This window comes from Podarcis erhardii, assembly GCF_964252035.2.
Source record: "Podarcis erhardii genome assembly, chromosome: Z".
Lineage (NCBI taxonomy): Eukaryota > Metazoa > Chordata > Lepidosauria > Squamata > Lacertidae > Podarcis > Podarcis erhardii.
This window is the reverse complement of record NC_138504.1, coordinates 32,267,718-32,293,045: the sequence shown is the minus strand read 5'-3', so window position 1 is coordinate 32,293,045 and position 25,328 is coordinate 32,267,718. Positions and strand designations below refer to the sequence as shown.

At 46.4% G+C, this 25,328-nt stretch overlaps 1 protein-coding gene across 3 annotated transcripts in view; it reads left to right on the top strand.

Moving 5' to 3' along the window:
* The window catches only part of LOC309333513 (gamma-aminobutyric acid receptor subunit alpha-3-like), a 38,992-nt gene that overhangs the window by 8,797 nt on the left and 4,867 nt on the right, over nucleotides 1-25,328 (top strand). For all 3 annotated transcript variants that reach the window (XM_081847152.1, XM_081847153.1, XM_081847154.1), the window contains exons 2-8: nucleotides 1,558-1,688; nucleotides 4,907-5,031; nucleotides 9,246-9,313; nucleotides 20,600-20,820; nucleotides 21,709-21,791; nucleotides 23,642-23,776; nucleotides 24,852-25,004. In XM_081847152.1, coding sequence (XP_081703278.1) covers nucleotides 1,600-1,688; nucleotides 4,907-5,031; nucleotides 9,246-9,313; nucleotides 20,600-20,820; nucleotides 21,709-21,791; nucleotides 23,642-23,776; nucleotides 24,852-25,004 — 874 coding nt within the window. In that variant the 5' untranslated portion in view covers nucleotides 1,558-1,599. The remainder of the gene's footprint in view (nucleotides 1-1,557; nucleotides 1,689-4,906; nucleotides 5,032-9,245; nucleotides 9,314-20,599; nucleotides 20,821-21,708; nucleotides 21,792-23,641; nucleotides 23,777-24,851; nucleotides 25,005-25,328) is intronic.

Genomic DNA, 25,328 nt, shown 5'->3' with positions numbered 1-25,328 from the left:
CTTTCCTCCCCACCTGCCCTATTCCACACAGCAACTGCACATCCCACTGCCCTCATTCATCACCATAGACAGATGCAGGCAGAAACTGCAGATTGATTCCATAGTGCCAGTTGATTGGGAACACCTAGACCACAGACTGAGCAGTTGCACACTTCCCTGGATGTATTGAATTTCTATTTAAATTACAGTAATGAAATATTTCTAAATTTGCATCTGCACATTTATGTCCTCTTTTTATGATGGTGGTGGTGGTGCATTTCCTCTTTTGGGGGGAAATGGACAAGTGCACCCCCCTGACCCCTGGGCAAAGCAGTCTTGCAAATGCTGCAGTAAATGGCAAAGTCATGCCACATGGCCTGGTGCAGCCCAGTAGCAAAATGTTTACCAGCAATATGAATTGTGGCCTTTTCACCAGCTGCATATTTACACACACAGAAAATAAAAATCTCCAAACCCAACAGGTAAAGGTAAAGGGACCCCTGACCATTAGTTCCAGTCGTGGCCAACTCTGGGGTTGCTGTGCTCATCTTGCTTTATTGGCCGAGGGAGCCGGCGTACAGCTTCTGGGTCATGTGGCCAGCATGATTAAGCTGCTTCTGGCGAACCAGAGCAGCGCACGGAAATGCCGTTTACCTTCCTGCTGGAGCGGTACCTATTTATCTACTTGCACTTTGACGTGCTTTCGAACTACTAGGTTGGCAGGAGCAGGGACCGAGCAACGGGAGCTCACCCCATCGCAGGGTTTCAAACTGCTGACCTTCTGATCAGCAAGTCCTAGGCTCTATGGTTTAACCCACAGCGCCATCCGCATCCCAAACCCAATACTTCTACCAGGAAAACCACATACCTTCTCATATGGCATGCTGACTATTTTCACTGACCAGGAGAGCAATAGCAGGAATGAACTGGACTAGAGCCACTGGCTGTGAGCCCTTGACTGAAATGATCTCAAAAGGAAAAGAAGGGCCAGAATTTGCCTGGTTGTGAGGAGCTTCGGTGTACAGTCACCACGTGGGCTGTGCATGTTATGCAGACTCCTACCGGGAGAATGCAGTGACAGCGTGCTAGAAGTATTGGGATCATCATCCTGATGAGATGTGGCCTTTGCTCTTATAAATACATGCATTTGCTTGTATGGCATTTCAAAACCACAGTGGTTACTGAGATGCCTGAGTCATGTCATTTTGTAGGATGAGATGTCACAGATATTGTTTAAGGAAAGACCTCTTTCATTTCCTGATCTAGACCGAAAAAGGCAGGCACGTTTTCTACAGAGGCTCCAGTTGGCTGAGATTAGTAAGCCACACTTCCTACCACAGGTGGCCATGGTGAAACTAGCTTGGCTAGGCTAAGCCCCAGTTGGGTCCATCACCTCTTGGTGCTTTCCTTTCCCCTTGATGTTCTGAGCCTGCTGCAGCTATCAGCTGTTTAGTCAGAGGCCCATAAAGCACCTCAGGGACTTTCACCACAAGCTGGCCTTTGTGCACCCAATGCCTCCATCATCAAAGAGAGTGGCTGGTCCCCTTCACCATTTTCTTTTCTCTTCCTCCTTGGCAGGTGTGGACGTTCTGCTGGCTAGCACTGCTGCACCCTGAAGTGATGGCATTGACAAGGGTCTGGGCCATACCTCCACTCTGTGTGACTAGCCTTGGCATTCTGCTGCTGGTTTATGCTCTCCCTGCAGAAGGGTAAGGTGGCAAGAGGCTGGGATTTTATTATATAGCACAGAGGGAGTGAGGAAGGGTCTGGGGCACTCCTTCTCCCTCACTGTACCTGCAACACCCAATTGCAGTGAGGAAGGCTGTAAGGCAGGCTTTGGGTTAAGTTTCACCTTCTGTCTCTCTAAGACTTGGTCATGGCTCTTTGGAACCAGGAAAATCCCCAGCTTGATTCTGCAGCAAAGGCATCTAACAATAATCCCATTTTGCCCCACACAGCCACTCTCCATGCCAGCTTTTCTCCTGACTGTGCTAGAGAATGGTTGATCTGAGTAATTTGCCAAGGCGATCTTCCCCATGCCAGAATGGTAAGGACTTTTCCAGAGGCAGTTGAAGTGCCAGGGTCCAAAATGGAATCCTGCATACACAGCAGGCAGCTGCAGACAACTGACTAACCAGGTACCTGGAAAGCTTCGAGGAGCAAACAAAGCAGCTGGCAACCATAGAGACAGAGAGCAGTGGTTTGAATCACCTGGAGTTGCAAGTGCCCCTTTCCTTCCATTTTGGGAGACCTCCCCAGAGAGTGTTTGCCTGACTTCCCTCCCCTCCCCCTCCTTTTAAGGGGGAGGCAGAAGCTTGCTATTCCTGTCTAAGTGATGGCATTGGGAGATCCTTTGAGGAGTGGTAGTTCTGGCCTAAAGTGCCTAGGACAACAGTCTTCCCCATCCCCAACCTGATGTCTTCCAGCTGCCAACAGCCCCAGCCATCATGGACCCCTGGATGGTGCCAGGCCAAAGAAGACTGTATGGTACCTCATTCACAAGAATTTTAGCTTCGTATCTCATTCAGCAAAAAAACAAAAACAAAAACAAAAACAAAAACAAAAACAAAAGCACACACACACACACACCAGCACCTCCAACTCAATGCATTGGACACCTTCTCTGTGCTCTCTTCAGCATCTGCTTAAAGCATGTAGATGTTGACCATTTAAAATCTTTTTTTACTGCTAATTTTAAATATCTTTAAATGTTTTAAACTGTTTTTATTGCTGCTTTTCATTTTTCTAGTAAACCACTTAGATGTATATATTAAATAAAATGATTAAACAGTGTTCCCAAGCTACTGGTGCCTTCATGAAGATGGTAGCACAAACGTTATTTCTCGAGTACATTTCTGTGATACTTTTGTCTAAGAGAACAGATCCAAGTTGGGTTGCAAATAATAAAACCAGCTCATGATGTGCTGGAACAGAACTCCTTCAAACACACACGCACACATACACCCAAATACAAATAGAGAGTACAAATTGTACTTGCCCATGAGCTCAGGTGAGCTAGTTTTGTCTGGCAGCTGCTCTTGGGAGGCATAGTCCTTTCTACTGTCATGGTAGGCAATGTACACAGAATTCTTAGGTTATTATTTCCTACCTGTTTGTTGATTTGATGGTTTGCTAATTTGTAATCAGTTTGTGTGATGATGACATTTTAACACAGTAAGAAATGCAACTTAACAATTCTCAGTGAGACTTCTGTAATGTAAACATGTAAAAAGGGTGCCACTCCTATCTCTGGGGAAGAGCAAGTATGACAAATAAATAAATGAAAATCCACATGCCTGGATGGGGGTGGGGGACAAGACAGAAAGATGAGCATGTGAGGAGGCTGCAGGCCAAGGCAAGAAATGAGTGTGACAAGCACTCTTCTCCTGTGTGAACAAACAGGTTTGGGCATCCTCTTCTGCCTAGAGAAGATTCCAGCATAAATGCAACACTCTGCATCTTCCTGCCTCTGTCTACCTGCACGCTTGGAGCAAGCAGAGGCATCCAAGAGTGATGGGACACATTAGCATTGCTCAAGACACAACTGCAAGAGTTATGGTTATGTCAGCACTTTTGTAGGAAACCCAATCCTCTTCCCAGCTGGCCCAGCATAGCAAAGACTTGGCAGCTACAGCTCATAGCCTGGTAGCAATGATTTCATCTGCTTTTCCTTCCCATTTATCACAAATCTCCTAGTAACACTGAGCAGCAAGCAATAAAATTCTGGAAATAGGAAGCTTTTGAATAAAGGCACAGTTTGCCCTTGGAAGGCAATTGCCACTGCCATTTATTGCAAATGATAGATTAGCCACCAATCAGGTGTAAACACAGGGTGGTATTCAACTAAGTTTTATTCAGGATTGACCTGCTAAAATCAATGGACCCAACTCAGTTATGCTCATTCATTTCAATGGGTCTACACTAATTAAATAACAGTCAGAAAATAGTTGAAGGCAATCATTTGACAAAGTGGTTGGTTGACAGATCTAACATCAAAATCGGGGTAGGCAACCTAAGGCCCGTGGGCTGGATGTGGCCCAATAGCCTTCTCAATCCGGCCCATAGACATTCCGGGAATCAGCGTGTTTTTACATGAGTAGAATGTGTCCTTTTATTTAAAATGCATCTCTGGGTTATTTGTGGGGCATAGGAATTCATTCAATTTTTCCCCTTCAAAATATAGTCTGGTCCACCACATGGTCTGAGGGACGGTGGACTGGCCCACGGCTGAAAAAGGTTGCTGACCCCTGATCCAAGTGAATTAATGAAAAGTGGTGGTGGTTATGGTTACCCATGTGCTTCCCTCCCTCCAAATAGCCAACCCAGAGAAAAATGGAAGGGGTGGAGGAAGGAGTAACAGCTGCCCCATCTTGTGAGGTGGCCTTAGACTGATTCACTATGCCTTCCCAAAGCAACCTCTAACCTTGGGCTCCTCAAGGCTACTGTTCTGTTGCCATAGGTATGGTCTCTGCCACATGCTCTTGGCACATTAGTGGTGAATTTATTCTGCCTTATCAGTTGCTCTGCAATGCTTGCTTGGTGCTAACACATTATTGGTGTCCAGAGGGGCTATAGAGCAAGAAAAGCGAGAGGGAAATAAACCAGAGCATTTGTGGTGTAAAAAAAGTTATAAGGTTTCAGTTATGGGAAAGGCACTGACTGGAATGTGAAGCAGTGTGAATGTGCAATTAAAAAGGATGCCTGGAGGGGCCTCTCGTGACTAACAGCTACTCTGTGTCCAGTTGGAGTTAACATAAGGACATGTGGAGGCAGGGCCAGGTCCATTAAAGGTAAAAAAGCAGAAAAATCTAGAGAAGGCCTAAAGTCAGTGCAAGCCAGGGATGGGATTTTTTGTGTGTGAGCACACACAGAGCATCATTGGAGAAGTGACAGACCTTAACCCTCCTGTTCTCCCTTGATATGGCAGACTCGCTCAAAAGCATGGCCCAGATATTATCGATGATGACAACAAAGACAACATCACCATCTTCACACGCATCCTGGACCGGCTGCTGGATGGATATGACAACCGACTGAGACCTGGGCTTGGAGGTCAGTCTACTTCAACTAATTGTCTGTGGAAGTTTGATGGCATTTCCTGATGTCACAGCAGGGGGAAAGGTGTGGGGGTACAAACAAACAAACAAACAAACAAACAAACAAACAAACAAACAAACAAACAAACAAACAATATATGCACCATCCCTCCAATCTAACTGCATTTCCACTTAAAGCTGCCTGCTCCACAGCCTCCTTGGACTGCCTGCATAAGTGAAGGCCCCCCCCCCCCAGTTTGGCAGAAGCAACTCCTCCTTGGGAGGGGCTATTAATCCTAGGGCTCCCTGGAGTCTCTTGCTGGGGATTCGTGGTTTCTTGGGATCCTCTCCAGCCGATTACTTGAAGTCCTTCGGCCCAACAGTTAAGATAATGAAATGTCGGTTTCTGATCCAACAGAGGCTGCTTCATGTGGCTGCCTCATCCTTACACTCACATTCATGCGCACTCTCTGCTGGCTTGCTCTCCCTACAGAGCCCTTGAATGGGGTAGGGGTGGACTTTTCAAATTTCAGCAGTGCCCTGTGTGAGGCCAGAATTCAGCACCCCTGCCCCTTGCCTTCCGTTCTGCTCAATTTGGTACGTCATAGTTGCAACACCCTGCAACATCCCCTAGGCTTGGCACCCAGTGCAGTGCAAGCAGTCTGAATGGGAGAAGGAGATAAAGGTATGAAAGAAGAGAGAGATGATCAGCCCTCCTGCAGCAAGACCAGACGTTTCAGTTCAGTCATTGGCATTTTGCTTCCTGCTCACAGGGTCATAGGAAGCTGCCTTGAACCAAGTCAGACAATTGGTCCATCTAGCTCAGTATTGTCTAAAATGACTGCCAGTACATCTGTGGTTTCAGACAGGGTGCCTTCTGCCCTACCAGGAGATGCCACTGCGGAATGAACCTGGGACCTTCTGCATGCAAACCAGATGCTCCGCCACTGAGCTTTAATTGTAGCACATGCTCACTTGCTTAGGCAGACCAGGAAGATGCTTCTGTCTCCCCACCTCCAATAGCAGGTGGCAGTAAGGTGTGGGTCCCACTGGCAGAGGAAGAGGAGTGTGTGGGGAGCGAACCACCCCTGGCAGCATGATCCCGGTGGGGTGCCATTGTGGCTGCTCCCCCGCCTGTGCTGGGTGCCATGCCCCTGCAGGCAGTGTGCCACACCCTCAGAATGCATGCCATGCTCCTGCGGGCACTGTGTCACACCCCCGAGACGCATGCCAGCCCTGCCCCACCTGCTCTCCGACCCCTTGTGCCGAAGCATGAAGCCCCGCCACTGGTGGGTCCTTCCGGGAACTTGGAAGCAAGGTGCCACCTGCTACAACTGACCTGTCAGCATCTCATTGCCACATCTAGCATCCCTGTGGGTTGGGTACTTCCTATCTGGTTTGTACTGAAATGGTGATCAATGAGGATGTAAAACCAGCTACGGGCAAGAGTGTCTGTCCCATGTGCTCTTTGCATTCTGTGCCACAGCAGCAGCAGCTAGACTGGGAATAAATGGCTCGGAGTGTGATGCTGGTCCCTGAACTCATGAAATGAGCACTCAGAGCTCCCAGAAGACAAAATGCAAGTCCACCAAATGACAATACATGAGACACACTAGGGCATTACAGAACTGTGGCCAAGAGGAGCACCCAGGGCCTCGTGGGAACCTATCACGAAATCACAGTATTGTAGATTTGGAAGGATCTTCCACAATTTCTTTTTTGGATCAATCTAACAAACTAACTCCCCCCCCAAGGAGGTACTCAAGGGTACGCAGCACTGGCACCTCTTTTTTTGGGGGGGGGGGTTAAAAAGTGTGACATTTTTCTTTAACAACTTCATGAGTACCAGCACATATTTTTCTAGAAAAAAACACTGTTTTCTCTCTGTTTCTGTCTCCCTCCCCCCCCCTCTCTCTCTCACACACACCTTATAAAGTTATAGAGTTGGAAGGGACACCGAGGGTCATCTAGTCTAACCCCCAGCAATACAGGAATCTCAATTAAAGCACCCATGGCAGATGGCCATCCAACCTCTGCTTAAACACCTCCAAGGAGGGAGAGTCCTCAACCTCCTAAGGGAGTCCATTCCACTGTTGGACAGGGCCTCTCCTCCTCCCAGAGGGGAGGGGTTTTGAGCAGGGGGGGGGAGGCGTATTCGGCTCCCTGCTCCTGATTGCTTCGGCTGCCATGGCCAAGCCTTCCAGCCGACCAATAGGGATGGCTGGTGGGCGGGGCTAAACACCTTTAAACAGCCGCGGCAGCGCTCTGCTCCCAGTCTGTTCCTGCTTTCTTCGGATCTCCCGCCCTCCTTACCTCTTAGGTCAGCTTCTTTTTGCGTATTGACCTTGCTGTAACCAATAAAAGTTGTGGCCTAATTTTGCCCATTAACCTAAAATAATGTGTCTGTGTGTCTTATTATAATCCTATGCGGGTGGAGGGTCCTCAATTCACAACTCCTACTGTTAGAAAGCCCTATTTCACACCACTCTTTATAGGGAAGGCATCCAAGGATGAACCCTCATGCTGGATACTGCTGTGTATTTTCTTGTGGAAGGACATGATCACACTGCAAAGATTAGGTGGGGATCCTATCTTACTGATTTCTGTGAAGAGTCCTTTTCAGCTGATGAAGCTAAGGGCCTTAATCAGGTCTATGAAGGCAATGTAGAAGGGGCACCTCTGCCCTTGGCATTTCTCCTGCAGCTGGTGCAGTAAGAAAACCATGTTCACTGTTGACCTCATGGTAGTACAGCATATTATATGTAAATCATCTATGACATTTTTTTAAAAAAGTCTTCCTTTAGATTTGGTTCCTGGTTGTCTAGTGTTGTTTCTTCCACTTATACTAGAGGTTGTAGTTCACATTAATTTGCTTCCTGGGGCCCATAAGATCTATCTGCAGAACTAGTTCCCCACCTCTCTCTGTCCCCAGAGGTCTTCCAAAGCACCTGATTATGACAGTGCTACAATTTTGATAGTGCTGCAATTCCTGCATTTCAGTGAATTGGACTATATGTCGCTTTGGTTCCTTCTAGCTCTACAGTTCCAGGATTCTATGCTCTCCTCTGCCCTCCTCACTATGTGCACTGACATTCAGTTGTTGCTCTTCAGCTCTGCATGCCTTGATCCTTCTTGATCCTCTGCACCTAGTCTTGATTTGTCCTTTCCTTAGCATGGGGTAAGTTAAGGCAGGCAAGTAGCTTTGAGAGGAGACTAGGCACTGATATAATGGCCCCTGACATCATAAAAGCATCAGTGTCTACCCTGAGCAGAGAAGGGTGGTGCAGTGGGCCCCTTCTCAGCTCTATGTGGGATGTGCACCTGGAGACCTCTTTTCCTCATGATCTTCATGTGCCACCTGTCCAGGCAGCTCAGTATTCTCACCCCACCCACCATGCAGGCTGGTCATCCTTGTCCAGGAAGGAGCCCACACAGACTCAGATGTTCCCAGTCTGAGCCCTCTCAGCTCCAGACAGGCATGCAGCCCTGACAGGGTTGTGCGGCTTTGGTTATTTCAATTGAACTATGGCTTGGCAACAGATTAGCCCATGTCAACAAACAGCTCTAAGCCTTTAAATCAAGTGGTGCCAACTTCATTTCTCACTGTAGGGGTGGATGTTCGGGAGACTTCAAAACGCACTAGCGTCTTGAGATATCATGGGGCTGGAGGTGTCCTTTTCTGTGAATGAGAGCAACCAGAGGAGAGGAGAAGGGATGGAGGGAGGGAGGCATCTGTTGGGAGGACCTGCCCATTGCATCAGAATTTGCAAATATGTGACCTCACCTGAGAGAGAAGCCTGTGAAGAGAGCCACTACTTGCATTTACAAACAAATCCAAAGCATTAATAAAATCACTGTTTTGTGAATTGAGTGAGTGTTTCATTTAAATGCTTCTCCAAAGGCACTGTGGAGCTCCTGGAGTCTAAGCTCAAAATGACTCTATTTTTGCAGAAGGCATTATGTGCGGTTTAAAGGCACTTGTATGAAGTCATCCCTGATGAATGCCAGAGGGCCCTGATTAGAGGCCTACACACCCCATTTGTGTTTGTTTATGGAATTGGTCATTGTTCAGTGTCCACCACAACTAAGCACAAAAGTGGATCATTCGACTGTAATCCAGGGAAGCAGCAAGCCTGGAGATTTCAAAAAAAGCTAAGGCAGAAATTACACAGAGAAACATTCACCATGCGAATCACCCCTAATTACTTTCTTCCTTTTTGCTTCTTCCAGATACAGTAACTGAAGTCAAGACCAACATTTATGTAACAAGTTTTGGGCCCGTCTCGGACACAGACATGGTAGGTGCTGTTGGGATGGATTTGGAAGGTAGGATAGGATTGATTATTTATTAATTATCCTTCCTCTTACATGCTTGAATAATACTAGCATCTAGTTTAGCAGAGTTAAAAATCCCATCCTTTGCAGTATTAACACGGAAACTAGGGAAAAAAGACTGTGTAGCTTTCTATCATTATCCAGGATGTCTTGGGTAGACTGCATCTCCCCCTTTATTTATCCTTCTGAACAAAATAACAACATAAAAATCTGTTATTTTAGAATATAAAAATATTGTTTAGTTACAAAAAAGTTGCAGACTTGATTCATGCAGAAAATAGCAGTGAAATAAGTCCAGAAAAATATACTCCTAGATTGCAAAATACATGATTTTAGGAGCACACAGACTCTGCATCCTATCCCTACAGTTGCATGATGAGAAAAAGAACGTTCTCCTGGCAGGAAGGAAGGAATAAGAATCATATTGCTACTGCTACCTTTCCTGCCTCTCCAAGCAGAGGATGTGACCTCACAGACTGATCTCTAGGAGTTTACAGGGAACTCTATGTGCCTTAGCCTTTTGGTCACCTAGCAAACATGGAATTTTATATTTTGACTGGAGCATCATTTTCCCACATTTGTGGAGGTAGAACATAGCGATCATGGCTAGTAGTCATTGATAGCCTTATCCTGCATGAATCCTTATCCTTCCAGACCTTTGCATCTGGTCGTGGCAGGCAAGGTCCCTTTGTGAGGGTGAATGGACATGTACCAGCTGCTGATGGCAAAGTGTAAGTATCAGCTCTTCCCAGGTCAGTGTGGCTGGTGTGTCCTCTCAGCCTCTCCAAATAGCCATCCTCACCCCTGTTCCCTCCCAAAGTGGGTAGCAAGGGAAATGAAGGACAAGCTGTTATGGGAGCTAAGCACCTTTTTATGCTTGGGCAGGTAGGCAGCTCCCGCTTTCTCTACCAGGCATGCCCACTAGAAGAGCCACCTGTTTGCAGCTGATCCTTATTCCATTGGCAGCAAAGAAGAAAAGGGCAGAAGGAGATTCAAAGTGTTCGCTATCACAAGGAAAATGTGAAGGGAGGGATGGCTGGAAGGTTGAGGGGACACAGCTGGCAGAAGTCCTAAGGACTGAATTGAGGCCTCTCTTCCCACAACTGCATGCCTAAATGAAATAGCCTAAATCATTGTCAGAAAGCAGCACACAGAGTTGCTTCTGTGCCCAAAAATCCCAAACCACAGAAAATGCTGGTGAGGAATTAGTTCTTCCTGGGATTCCCCAATTAATAAAGGATGATGCAAGCTTTGTGGGTGGGGACCCTCCTCGCCAGGAGAGGTGCTTTTTATGGGCTCCATGCCCTGTTTTCCTTTTGTGTTCTGAATGTGACCATGTTAGTCTGGAGGTCTCCAAGCACATTGAACCAGGGGAGGGGGAGGGGAGAGACACTATAGGGAGTGGCTGTTCCTTAAAAAACCTTATTTTTCCCCTTTAATACATTAACAATCTAACTGTACCTACTGTAGTTCCTTATAACATTTCTGCCAAAGCCATATAACTTCACTCCACCATTTTTCTATAGCTCATTAATTTTACAATATTTCTATAAATAATCTTTAATTTTTTTCAATCTTCTTCCACCAACTCTTCTCCCTGGTCTCGGATTCTGCCAGTCATTTCCGCCAATTCCATATAGTCCATCAACTTCATCTGCCATTCTTCCCGGGTGGGTAAATCTTGTGTCTTCCAAGAGAGATTCTTAATCTCTTGTAACAGAGACAGCAGAATGGCAATTGCTCCAAACGTATTAAAACTTGATTAGATTTGCTTCTGCCCTCAACCACCTTTAAACAAATGTTCCCCATGAAAATATTTATGGCTAGAATAAAGACACTTGGCTTTGCAAATAAGTGAAGTGTTTTATGCACAGAGTTTCAGGAGTTACAGCAAATAAGCTTCCATCCTTTGGCAGTAAAATAAAGAAGAATACCCCCATGACTTAAAAATAAAGAACTTGGTTTCCTTACAAAAGGATCATGTAAGATGTAAGCAGTAAAAATCTCTTTGAGAGAGATTCATTCATTTTTTTCTACAGCTGTGGGTATTCCTGGATCCTTTGCTGTTGCTTGAGGCTCAGGTGGCCTCAGTGGCATGGAGTGCCTCCCATCAGCATCAGCTAGTGGCCCGTCTGCACCCCTATCTGGACAGGGATAGTCTAACTTATGTGGTCTATGTTTTGGCAATGTGTTATATGTGGGGCTACCTCTGAAGACAGTTTGGAAAATTCAGCTGCTTCAGCAGCCAGGTTGCTCACCAGGGCAAGATGGGTTGAGCATATAATGCCATTCCTGGCCCAACTGCACTGGCTGCCAATTAGTTTCCAGGCCCAATTCAATGTGCTGCTTTTGACCTATAAAACGCTAAACGCAATACTTCAAGGACCACTTTGCCCCATATGAACCAACCTGGACCCTGTGTTCATCGTTTGTAGCCCTTCATTGCATGCCCCCTCCATTGGAGGTCTGGAGGTTGGCAAGATAAGGACAGGTTTTTTCTGCAGTAGATCCCTGCTTGTGGAATGTTCTCCCCAGGGAGGCTCATCTGGTGCCCTGCTTACATACCTTTAGGTGCCAGGTAAAAACATTCCTCTTCTCCCAGGCCTTAGGCTACTTAAACAAACTATGGGCTTTTAAACGGGGATATTGTTTTTGTTTGTATTTTGTGTTTTTATATTGCAAACCACTCCGTGATCCTTGGGTAAAAGGTGTGATAGAAACTAGCAACAACAACAAACTTTTTAGCTTAGAGAAAAGGCAAGTAAGGACGTTACATGATGGAAGTTTATGAAATCAGGGATTGCATGGAGAGAGTGGATAGAGAAGTTTTTCTCCCTCTTTCATAACACTGGAACTCTTAGATATCCCATGAAGTTGAATGTTGGAAGGTTCAGGATAGAATAAAGGAAGTCCTCCTACATATAGTACAGAGTTAAACTATGAAACTCCTTCCCCCAGGAGGCAATGATTTCCCCCCAATTTGGGTGGCTTTAGAAGAGGATTAGGCAAATTAATGGAGGATAAGACTACCAATGGTACTAGCCATGATTACTATGCTGCATCTTCAGATTTGGAGACAGTGATGCTTCTGAATACCAGTTGCTGGAAACTCCAGGAGGGGAGAGTGTTTTTGTGCTCAATAGGCAACTGTTTTGGTGACTCTGAGAACAGGATTCTGTGTGAGATGGGCCTACTTTGACCTAATACAGCAAGCTCTTCTTATGATCTTCCATGGATATAGACTGTGAAGCTGCTCAGTCATGGGAGCTGGACTCCAAAGGATCAGGCAGAAATTGGAGTGACTGGCCCAGCAAGGCTGGGAAATAATGTATTATAATATCCCATTTTGAGGAGTTCCCCATCAATGGGCTCTTTCTGGCTTTACAAGGCCCTCTTCCTCTGGGGCAAGGAGTTAATTCAGTGTTACTGGAGCTGCTACTTTCCCACTTGGTCCGGCTTCTGACTCTTTCTCTGTCACACTCGCTTTTCTCTCTTCACACCAAAGCAAAGAGCCATAATATATTCAGTCATCCAAGCCTCAGGGAGTCTCTCATAATTACTTCTAAGGTGGAGCATATTTGAATAAGGAAGCTTGTATAATGAACTGTGGAGAACAGGGAAATGGGAGGTATTCCCCCCCTCTGCTGTGTGATTTTGAAAAAGGGGCTCAGAACAAGGTGGGCTGGTAAAGAATAATATGGTCACATCCACACAAGCTTGTTTTGGTTCCACAGATGTCATCCATGCATGGGAAATGTGATGCCCCTTTGGGTATTTTCTTTTTTGTGGAGGTTGGCATCCGAACTGAAGAAATGCTGCCGACACTATTCCCTCTCTAGATAGAAGGGCACAGGGCTGACTCAAGGCATATTGTTGCCTGGGGAGGGGCAGCAAATGCCCCTTCCCCAACCAAGATGCACAGAGGTAGTACCTTGCAAGGCCAGTCAAGTTATTTTGCCACCTGAGATCCGACAAATGCATTTTCACTTCCCTGGCAGTCAACACCCAATAGTAAAAAGAGGGATAAGAATGTGATACCTTTTAATGACAACCCAAATCAGCTACGTGAGCCAGTCACATCACTCCATCCAATGGCATGGCTGGTCTCCCTCCTGCACACACAAACACCCACTCACACACCCCTTTAGTACAGGGATTATTGATCAGCTACCCTGGCCAAGCCATGAGGAAACTTTGTTTGTGCCTTGTTGTTTTGGTTGAACTGGACATGTCATTACTATTATTATTTTCGATTAGACTTGGGTGACTGAATATATTATGGCTCTTTGCTTTGGTGTGAAGAGAGAAAAGAGATTGTGACAGGGAAAGAAAGAATCAGAAGCCAGAGCAAGTGGAAAAGTAGCAGCTCCAGTAACACTAAATTTAACTCTTTTAAGAAGGATGTTGACAAACTGGAACGTGTGCATATGAAGGCAACCAAGATGATTAAGGGTCTGGAAACTAACCCATATGAGGAGTGCTTGAAGGAGCTGGGTGTGTTTAGCCTGGAACCGATGAGAGTGAGAGGATATATGATAGCAATCTTCAAATATCTCAAAGGCTGTCACATGGTAGAGGGAACATGCTTGTTTTCTCCTGCTATGGAAGGTGGACTCAAACCCATGGCTTCAAGTTACAAGAATTGAAATTCTGACTAAGCATTCGAAAAAACGTTTTGACAGTAAAAGCTGTTCAACAGTGGAATGGACTCCGTTGGGAGGTTGTGGACTCCTCTTCCTTGGAGGTTTTGAATCAGAGGTTGGATGGCCATCTGTCATGGATGCTTTAGCTGAAATTCCTGCATTGCAGGGGGTTGGATTAGATGACCCTTGGGTCCCTTCCAATTCTAAGATTCTATGATTCTATGATTCTATGATTTGTATAAGGACATTATGATAATGGCAGTTTTATTTTAAACCCTTTCCTAACAATCCCCAGCATGGAATTTGCCTTATTCATGTCTGCCACACATTGGCTGATATCTTCATCAAGCTATCTACTATAGCCCCAGGCTCTTGCTCCTGGTCCATCACCTCCCGTTTAGGAGGAGAGGGGAGGGAGAAGAACTGCTGGATATTGGTGTGACAGAGACTTTGAGTGGATGAGTGGGTGAGTGGGTGGCTGGAGCACTGGAGCAAGAAGGCTCAGATCCAGAAGTCATGCAGTCTTCTTTGGCTGGAGAACAGGGAGTCAGTCTGTCCATGACTCCTTACATGAAGCTGCTTGCTGGGATAGCCTTGGTCCTGAATGCTCCAATTGGGGTCAGCAGGTTTTAGTTACAGGAAGGAGGCTTCAAAAGCAGCTGTACTGGTTCAAGGCTCACCATAGCAGGGGGCATCAGAGATGAAGAAGTACTGACTTGTTGCTCATTGGGGTGTTTCTATTCTTCCAAAGGGGAAGGAACTGGGGGGGGGGCAGAATGCCCAGTATCTGTCAAGAGGAAGAGTAGGGCAGCCTGGATCGGGAGAAGGAGGAAGCAGCAGCAGCAGCAGCAACAACTGGTCATGTCTTCGGCACCATCTGCACTTACCAGCTGCACCAGCGTTGCCACAGAAACTGCTGCTGAAGGTTTTGTTTGCCTGAACTTGTTGCTGGGTCCTTGATACCACTGATGAATCATTGGGGGGGGGGAGTGCTTGGAGTGCTTGGAAAGAACTTTGCTGCCCTTCCTATTCAGTTTCAGTGTTTGTGTAACTGAGAGGAGGGGTAGGGCAAGAGTATGAAATTCAGAGGAGAGTTCGGATCAGCTCTCTCACGCTCACACAAAGAATCATAGAACTGCAGAGTTGCCAGGACCCACGAGGGTCATCTAGTCCAACCCCCTGCAATGCAGGAATCTTTTGCTCAACACAGGGCTTGAACTCATGACTTTGAGATTAAGAGTCTCATGTTCTACCAACCGGAAACATTTTATTTGGGGGTATTTTTTAAAAAAATGTGCATTCTAGTAATTAAAATAATTTGCACAAAAAAGAATGGCATTCAGTTAACTGCTTTCTGCATGTCATGGGGCCTTGACACAACTTTGTGTATACACATGTGTTACTAGATTACTGTATTCCAGGATCTTCTTTTGAGATACAAGCAGGCCACCAGGACCAAAGCTGGGCAGGCAGAGGGAAAGGGCAGTGCCTTTGTTTACAGTAGTTCTCTATATTTGTTTTGATTTGAGGAGACGTGAAAGGGAAAATACGATCATTTAAACTTTATCCAACCTCTTTAATTCATATACAGTCATACCTCATGTTACGTCTGCTTCATGATACGTTTTTTCAGGTTGCATCCCGCGGCGACCCAGAAGTACCAGAAAGGGTTACTTCTGGGTTTCACTGCTTGCACATATGCAGATGCACAAAATGACATCATGCGCATGCGCAGAAGCAGCGAATCGCAACCCGCGCGTGTGCAGATGTGCCGCTGTGGGTTGCATTCTATTCATGTTGTGAACGGGCCTCCAGAACGGATCCCGTTCGCAACCAGAGGTGCCACTGTAAAGTAAAAACACCTAAAATAAGTAAAATCATAGAATCATACAACTGTAGAGTTGGAAGGGACCTTGAGGGTCATCTAATCCAACCCCCTGCAATGCAGCAATCTCAACTGAAGTATCCATGACTGATGGCCATCCAACCTCTGCTTAAAAACCTCAGTAGAAGGAGAATCCACAATCTCCCAATGGAGTCCAGTCAACTGTCGAACAGCTCTTACTGTCAGAAAGTTCTTCCTGATTTTTAGCCCGAATCTCCTTTCTTGTAACTTGAAGCCATTGGTTTGAACCCTCCAGAGCAGGAGAAAACAAGCTTGCTGCATCTTCCATAGGAAAGCCCTTTAGATATTTGAAGAGCGCTATCTTATTTTCTCTCAGACTCCTCTTTTCCAGGCTAAACATGCCCAGCTCCCTCAACCATTCCTCATGAGACTTGGTTTCCAGACCCTTGATCATCTTGGTCACCCTTCTCTGCACACTTACTAGCTTGTCCATATCTTTCTTAAATTGTGGCACTCAGAACTGGACTCAGTATTTCAGGTCTGGTCCAACCAAGGCAGAATAGACTGGTACTATTTCTTACCTTGATCAACACTTCTGTTGATATAGCCTAGAATAGCATTAGTTACCCACCCCACCCCGCTGCATCACACTATTGACTCATGTTACCCTTGGGGTCTGCTGAGACCTCTAGGTCCTTTTCACATGTGCAACTGGCAAGCCTGGTGTCTTGCATCTTATATTTATGCAGCTCGTTCTTTCTGCCTAAATGTAGAAGTGGACATTTGTCCCAACTGAAATTCATTTTGTTAGTTTGGGCCCAGTTCTCAAATCTGTTAAGGTCATATTGAATCCCATTTCTGTCTTCTGTGGCATTAGCTAGCTCTCCCATTTGGTGCCATCTGCAAAGTTGATGAGCTTCCCTTCAATTCCTTTGTCCAAGACATTTATAAAAACATTGAACTACTGTGGGCCCGGGTCAGAACCCTACGATATCCCTCTTGTCACTTTTTTCCAGGATGATGAGGAACCAATAATGAACACTTAGTAGTAGTAGTAGTAGTAGTAGTAGTAATAATAATAATAATAATAATAATAATAATAATAATAATAATAATAATATATTATTTATACCCCGCCCATCTGGCTGGATGTCTTCTAAAAGTTTGGTGGTTATTTTTCTCTTTGACATCTGGTGGGAGGGCGTTCCACCGGGCGGGTGCCACTACTGAAAATGCCCTCTGCCTGGTTCCCTGTAACTTGGCTTCTCGCAGTGAGGGAACCGCCAGAAGGCCCTTGGCGCTGGACCTCAGTGTCCAGGCAGAATGATGGAGGTGGAGACGCTCCTTCAGGTATACTGGACACTTAGGGTTCTGTCAGTCAGCCTTTTACAAATCTACCTAACAGTTACCTCATCCAGCCCACATTTTATCAGCTTCTGCGCAAGAATATCATGGGGGGCTTCATCAAAAGCCTTACCGAAATTGAGATACCCTATGTCCACCACATTCCCCTGATCTACTAAACTTGTAACTCTATCAAAGAAAGAATGAAATTCATCTGGATGATTTCTTTTTGACAAACCCATGCTGAGTCTTAGTAATCACAACATCCTTTTCAAAGTGGTCACAGACTGATGGTTGAATTATCTGTTCTTGGACCTTTCCTGGAACTGATGTTAAGCTGACCTGTCAGCAGTTATCTGGGTCCTCTTCCTCTGCTTTCAAGATGGAGACAACATTTGCTTGCCTCCAGTTTGCAAGGACCTCACTTGTTCTCCAATAATTCTCAAATATTATAGACAGAGGCTCTGAGATTACAGTACATCTGTAAGCTCATCAGGCCCTGGAGATTCAAATTCCTTTTAAGTAGCTGGGTGTTCCCTTACCTCCTATTTTGGGTTGCAGCTCAAGAAAGCAATGCTTGTGGAATGTACAGTTCCAGTTTCAGGGCCAATTTTTATTATGATTCATCCACTTACTTCTCCTGTTCAAGTGTGTGTGAGTGTGTTTAAGCTGTGTTTTCCACTTTCAGCCGTATCTGGTTTGTCAGACATATTTGCCTATTAATCAGTGGTGCCCTGTCTGCAGAAACAACTCCAATCTTTATAGAAGGTGCTCTGGACCATAGTATCAAACACCTTAGTTCTAACTAAAGAGCTCATCCACTCTTACCTTCTTGACCATGCTTTCTAGGCACAGGTCCACACCTTCCTGGTCTGTGTGCGAGTGCTTGGGTTTTTTGCCGCACCACTTCCCTCAGGAAAACCCACTCTTTAATGCTGAACCAGATCAAATGTCAATTCGGGTTCCCCACAGATTGCTGTTTGGTCTGATTCAGCGGTAAAGCGTGGGTTTTCTTGGGGAAAACACCATGACCCAAAAGAGAGAGAAAGCAGTAGGAAAGGGAGTTTTAAAGCACAGATATGTGCTTAAAAATGAAGAGCATAGCATAGGCGCCAACTCCATGGGGCCTGAGGGGGCCCGAGCCCCCTCAAAAATTCGTTTGGGGGGGCTCTGCCCCCCCAATAATTTAAGAAAATTATTAGTTATATTATGCTTTGTAAAATCACAAAATTATGTTGGTATTTTTTATTTTCCTTGTTTGACGATAGTTACCTTTTAAAATACATTCAGTAATGAGTTAAAACAAAGCCACTCCCGATCTAGAGAGGGGGTGGGGTTGCGTGCTCTCGACCCATCAACAATCTCGCGGGGCTGGCGTCAGCCCCGCAAGAAGCGGGGATTCCCCCTAGCTCATTAATATTCACCGCCCACGGTGGCAGCCAATCGGCTGCCGCATATGGCGGGCCCTCACAGGTTCACTTAAGGTCGGGGCAGCCCGGGGCTCGCCCCTTTCGTTCCCCCAGCAGCAGCGGTTTGGAGGTCTTGGGCCCCCCCAATATTTTTTATAAGTCAGTATGGGCCCCCGCCCCCCCAATATTTTTTATAAGTCGGCGCCCCTGGAGCACAGGCAAGTGAGGATCAGCCCTGACTTGAAAAGTGGAATTGCAATCACCCTTCCTCCCCTATATGAAGCTGTGTAAAAGGCAGATTCCTTGCTATGGTTCATTAGAAAAGGAACTGGAAATAAAACTGCAAACACCATAACTCCATTTTACATATCTATGGTGTGGCCACATTTGCACAGATCCGGTTGCTTTACCACTAAAAGGATATTATGGAGTTGGAAAAGGTTCAGAAAAGGGCCACCAGAATGGTCAAGAGGATGGTGCAATTCCTCTAAGAAGAAAGAAGACTTTTTAGTTTAGGGAAAAGGCAAGTAAGAGGCAACATGATGGGAGTTTATAAAATGATGGCATGGAGAAAGTACACAGAGAAAAATTTCTCTCTCTCATAACTCTAGAACTCCTGGACATCCAATGAAACTGAAAATTAGAAGATTTAGGATGGTTAAAAGAAAGTCCTTCACATAACTATGAAACTCACTCTCACAGGAGGCAGTGATGGTCACTAACCTGGATGGCTTTAAAAAGAAGATTAGACACTTTCATGAAGGTGGAGAGAGCTATCAGTGGCTACTAGCCAGGATGGCTGTGCTTTCATCGTCAGAGGCAGTAATGCTTCTGAATACCAGTGGCTGGAAACTACATAGGGGAAGTGTGTTGCCCTTGTGCATGGCATCTGGGTGGCCACTGTGAGAACAGGATGCTGGTCTTGATGGGCCATGGGCCTGATCCAGCAGGCTCTTCTTAAGTTATTCCTGAGTCCACACCTTCTCTCAGTAGATGATCCTTCTACAGTACTGTGTTGTGTCACTTTTAACTGCCACTATTTCCTTCAGAGGAGAATTGACTTTTTGGAGATCTGTGGCACCCCCTTCCCTCATCTGCATTCCAGGCTCCTGGGTAGAAGGGAAGGCTGTGAAAGCAGCTTAATCTGTAGATCTGACTAAATTCTACTAGCAGATCTATGTCATCCTCCTGGAGGCAGGCTAGGGCATTGCTGAGAAGGCAAAAAAAGAAGAGCCAAGATTAGCAGCAGGGAGGAAAGGTGGCTGCCAGGAGCAGATTAGAGACAGACACAGCAGCAGCAGGCAGGCAGGCAGGCAGGCAGAGCTTGGCAGGATGGGAATGAGTGCATGTTGGAGGAGAGGTATAGAGGGGGGAAGACTATGGGGCAAATGGAAGAAGTAGTGGAAATGCTGAGGGCAGACCTCACCACACATCTGGTTCCCATGTCGGTGGGAAGAGAAGGATGTGAGCACATTGGTGGGCTCAGAATGCCAAGGACTATCCCAGTCCCCCCCCCCCCCAGGCTCTCTGGCAGAAAGTAGCCCCACAACAATTATGCTGGAAAGGAATCTCTCTGTCTCTCTCCCTCTCCCCCTCTCCCTGGAAACCCCAGGCAGGGAGAGGACTCTTGTGCTTGGATCCCACCTGCATAATCAGCATCTGGTTGGTCACTGTGAGAACAGGATGCTGGACTAGGTGGGACCCCCTTTGGCCTGATCCAGCAGAGTTCTCATATTTTCATGTCCTTATGTTCTTATATCTTTCACCTGTGCATCTAACTCTGCTGTAGGTAAGTATACAAGATAGGGAACTCCCCTGCCCCATAGATAGATGGAACAAGAATCTGCCTGGCTGAAAACATTCAAGACCAAAGTATTTTAACTTTGTGAAGTCCACTGGAACAAGGATTTATTTTATTTTATTTTTTTAGAAATATTTCTGCATATGTAGTGAACTATCTGTAAAATAACTATTTAAAATCTAAACCTGCATCTTCTCTTCTGGCAGGAGTACACAATTGATGTATTCTTCCGGCAGTCCTGGCGAGATGAGAGGCTAAAGTTTGATGGCCCCATGAAGATCCTCCCCCTCAACAACCTGCTGGCCAGCAAGATCTGGACACCTGACACCTTTTTCCACAATGGCAAGAAATCGGTGGCTCACAACATGACCACACCCAACAAGCTTCTTCGACTGGTGGACAATGGTACCCTTCTCTACACCATGAGGTAGGTGGTGGTTTCGCTTCCCAAAGACATGTCTTCCTTAATCAGCACCCGCCATCACCTCCTGGAAGGGATTGAGCCTCTCAGCTGAAATGGGCACCAGAGGGTTCGCCCTGGGCATCTTCCTCTGGCCTTCCTGCAGCTTGACTAGCATCTCCTGCTGCCCAAGCATCTTCACAGCCCTACAACCAACCTGAGTGTGTCACAGACACTGCAGGTTAGGCTCCACTGGGAAGAGTCAGCTGCCATGCAACTTTTCTGGAGACCATAGCTCAGGGGTAGTAGGAGGATATGATAAAGTATGCAGCCACTGGATCAATCCCGACAGCTTAGAGGAACCTGAAGTGCAGAATGGGGTGGGGGTGGGGATCTCTGCCTTTCCCTGTCTGAGCTGTCAGCATAATCATATCACATGAGCCGTTGGCCTGACTTAGTAGGCACTTTCTCATTTTACTGATGGTCTTAATGATTTGCAGGATGTTGTTCAAAATCCCTGGTTCAGTCCATCTCCTCCTCCCTTGGTCTTGTAGAAGACTTGTCACTCCAACTCACAAGGAATAAAGCTTCAGCAGAATGTTCTTGGTATTTTTTTTTGCAGTTTAATGATTCCCAATCCTGCAATGCCTTTGTGTCCCTTTGTGCTGGGAGAAGCATGTGCTGCTTATGCAGCTTTAAGAGTATGCATTGCAACCCCCCATGGAAATGTGTGGATGTGAGCATTTGGATTACAGTGATCATTTCAGAAAGCAGTGGGCTACAGGAGCACAACTCGCTCTCAGGAAATGCCCATTTGGCCAAGAGTTTGCCTAGGAAACTCCTTGCTTGCTGTGGGAGAACAGGGTTGGTTTAACACCTGGATATTCCATTGGCAGTGGTCATTGTTTCTTGTAGATTGACCATTCATGCGGAGTGTCCGATGCACCTGGAGGACTTCCCAATGGATGTGCATGCCTGTCCACTGAAGTTTGGGAGCTGTAAGTACTTTCCTGACAGCACAAGCAAAGTGTCCTTGAATTCTTGGCTTGAAGGCAGCAGGTACGGGTCCTTGGCAGGCTAGTTATCAGGTGAGCAAACATCCCTGAGAGTGTGAGCTTATGCAACATCCTGCGTTGCTATGAACCTCTGTTTTCAAAGTGGCCTTCCAAAGTGAAGCTGTCATTTTAAGGTAATTTTTTCCTCACAGATAAATGAACTTTGAGGTTTACATCTCCACCTTGTACAGAATTGGGTGAAAATTGATTGTAGGACAGCAGTCTCTAGAAAAACCCCTTCCTGTAGAATACCATGCTCCCCTTAATTGTCTTAATTCTTTCTAATATTGTATTTTTGAATTATTGTAATCCACTCATCATCATCTAAAACAATTATTTCACATGTAAGGTAAGGTAAGGTAAAGGTAAAGGTAAAGGTAAAGGTAAAGGACCCCTCGACGGTTAAGTCCAGTCAAAGGCGACTATGAAGTGCGGTGCTCATCTTGCTTCAGGCTGAGGGAGCCGGCGTTTGTCCACAGACAGTTTTCCGGGTCATGTGGCCAGCATGATAAACCACTTCTGGTACTACGGTACACCGTGATGGAAACCAGAGCGCACAGAAACACCATTTACCTTCCCACTGCAGCGGTACCTATTTATCTACTTGCACTGGTGTGCTTTTGAACTGCTAGGTGGGCAGGAGCTGGGACAGAGCATTGGGAGCTCACCCCATCACATGGATTCGAGTCGCTGACCTTCCGATTGGCAAGCCCAAGACGCTCAGTGGTTTAGACCACAGTGCCTCCCACTCCCTATTATTTCACATGTCTCTCTATGCCCTGCAGTATAATAAATCACAAGCTCACATCATACAGACCAGTCTAAAGGAAAGCATCAAATAACTGCAAATCTTGTGCTTTGTTTAATAATGATAATGATAATAATAAATTGAACCCAAATCAATATTTGATCAACCAGCTAGGGGAAGATTTCCTTGGCACATGATATGGAAATGGGATCAATGTTGCTTTGCCATACTGGATCTGAGAGCTCCTGGACCTGGTGGCCCCATGACACGCCCCCTGCTCCCCTCTGCTCAACCAGTGGAAGTATATTTAGTAGACAGAGGTAACCCACTGCCAGCTTCACTGTGTGGTGTGTCGAGCCAAGAGTCTGGTTCCCACAGGTGTGGCCAGCCTGGCAAACATCTGGTATCTCTTTGACATGGTGCCTTAGATGCCTCTCCTTGGGTCTCCATTTGGCCACAGACTTGGCTGCTTTTGTGGCCTCTGTTTGTCTGCCATGAGCAGCCAGGTCTAATTGGAGCAACACATGAGCAGCACAACTGAACCTCCCAAGTCAGCAGGTCCTATCCAATTGCTGCTTCTGCTGCTTCAGAGCCCCATGGAAAGGAGGTGCTGTCACAGTGCCTGCAGGCCCCCACTGAGGTTGCCTTTTGGGACAAGCCTCTGAGTGTGGGTTTAATATTTTCCACCTGCTTTGGCTAACTTGAGTGCCCACTGATGCTTCAGCATGGGATGCAGTCCAGTGGTCCAGTAGCCTGGTTATCGGAGAGGCCAGTGGAAGCCACTGGAACCACCACTGGTTTTTTGCAGGGCATGGAAGATCCTAGGTGGCAGCCTCCTTCCTTCCCACGCCTTGAGGGAGTGCAGGGTTTCAGTCAGGCGTCTCTGTGCCAGATACAGCTTTCTAATGGGTGTCTCTTTTCCTGGAGTTGGGGTTGACCTTTGGAAGCCATTCTGGGCACCATTTTGGAGATGTTCCTCATTGGGCAGGAGCTGCCAGGGTGTAGCTAAACCTCTTCCATCCCATCCTTTCTGCTTTCTCCACAGATGCTTACACCAAGACAGAGGTGATCTATACCTGGACCCATGGGAAAGTGGAGGTGGCCGAAGAAGGCTCCCGCCTGAATCAGTACGACCTCCTTGGCCACAATGTGGGGAGAGACTCCATTGAATCCAGCACAGGTAATGGAGAGCCTCCTTGGATGGTTTCCTGCAGGGTGTCGGACTACATGACCCTTGGGCATCCCTTCCAACTCTACAATTCTATGATTCTCCATGATGAGCAGCAACCGCAAAGGCAGGACTAAACATCTCACTTGTTTAACGAGGCTTACAATACTAAAAAGCCCAAGCCCTGGTAAAAGAGGAATCGGGGCTTTTTTGCCTATCACCTAAAGCTATGTAATGATGGCATCAGGTAATCCTCCCTGGGGATAGCATTGCACAAGTGTGTGTGTGGGGGTGTTACAACTGAAAACTCCCAATTCTTCTGTCCCTACTCTCTGGACCTCCCACAGATGGGGCACTCAGAGAATGGTCTCAGGTGAAAATTGCAGGGTCAGTTTTTATGTGCATTGTTTTGCAGCCCCTCCTTTTCACAAATAGGCCACTATAGAGGTGGCATTGGGGAAGGTGCTGCCAAGGAGGAAGCAGATCCAGCTTCCAAGGAGCATGCCACAGCCATTGGTGCCACAGTGGGAAAGGCAGTGGTGGTGGTGGTGGCAGCAGTTGGTGAAGCATTCCTTGGAGGTCGGATCTGTAGATCCCCTCAAGGTGGTCCCCTTACCTTGCTTCCTGGGTGGGCCAACCCTGAGGAGGGTGGCAGTGCAAGAACAGGCCTTTTCAGTGGTGGCTCCCTGCTTGTGCAGTACTCTCCCCAGGGAGGCTCACCTTCCCCCTTCCTTACATATCTTCAGGCGCCAGGCAAAAACTTTCCTCTTCAATCAGGCCTTTGGCCTTTAACTATCTGTGACCTTTAAGAAGTGGGTGGGATGCTTTAAATGTCTTCCCTCCCCTTGCTTTTAATGTATGTGGGGTTTAATCTATATGGAGTGTTTGTTTGTTTGTTTGTTTGTTTGTCTGGTTGTAAGTTGCCTTGACAAATTTAATAAATATTAACAAAAACGATTGCTTTCCATTGCAGGCTGTATCTCAACAATCATGTTTACTGGCAAGGATGCAAAAAAAGAAAAGAAAAAAGGCAAATAAAAAACCCCTTGTATCCCTCTCTACCCCCCACCCCTCCATATCACTGCAGGAACCTACATTGTGATGACCACTTACTTCCACCTTAAGCGTAAGATTGGGTATTTTGTGATCCAGACCTACTTACCCTGCATCATGACAGTCATCCTCTCCCAAGTCTCTTTCTGGCTCAACAGAGAGAGTGTTCCAGCACGGACAGTGTTTGGTGAGCTTCTGATGGAGGATGGTCTGAGGGCTGACTGGAGGAAACAGGGAGACGGGGAGAGCATCAAGACTGGTGCTGGAGAGAAGCAGCAGCAGCAGCAGGGACCTTCTTGCCTGTCAGCCACACTCCCTTCATGTTGATGACAGACATTTGCATAAGGCTTAAACTCTGAGGTTTCCCCCAGGAATATCTGCTAGCCATGATGGCTATGTCCTACCTCCACTGTCAGAGGCAGTAGTGCTTCTGATTATCAGTTGCTGCGAACTGCAGGCAGGGATCCAGTTGGCTGCTGTGACAACAAGATGCTGAACCAGCTCTTCTTTA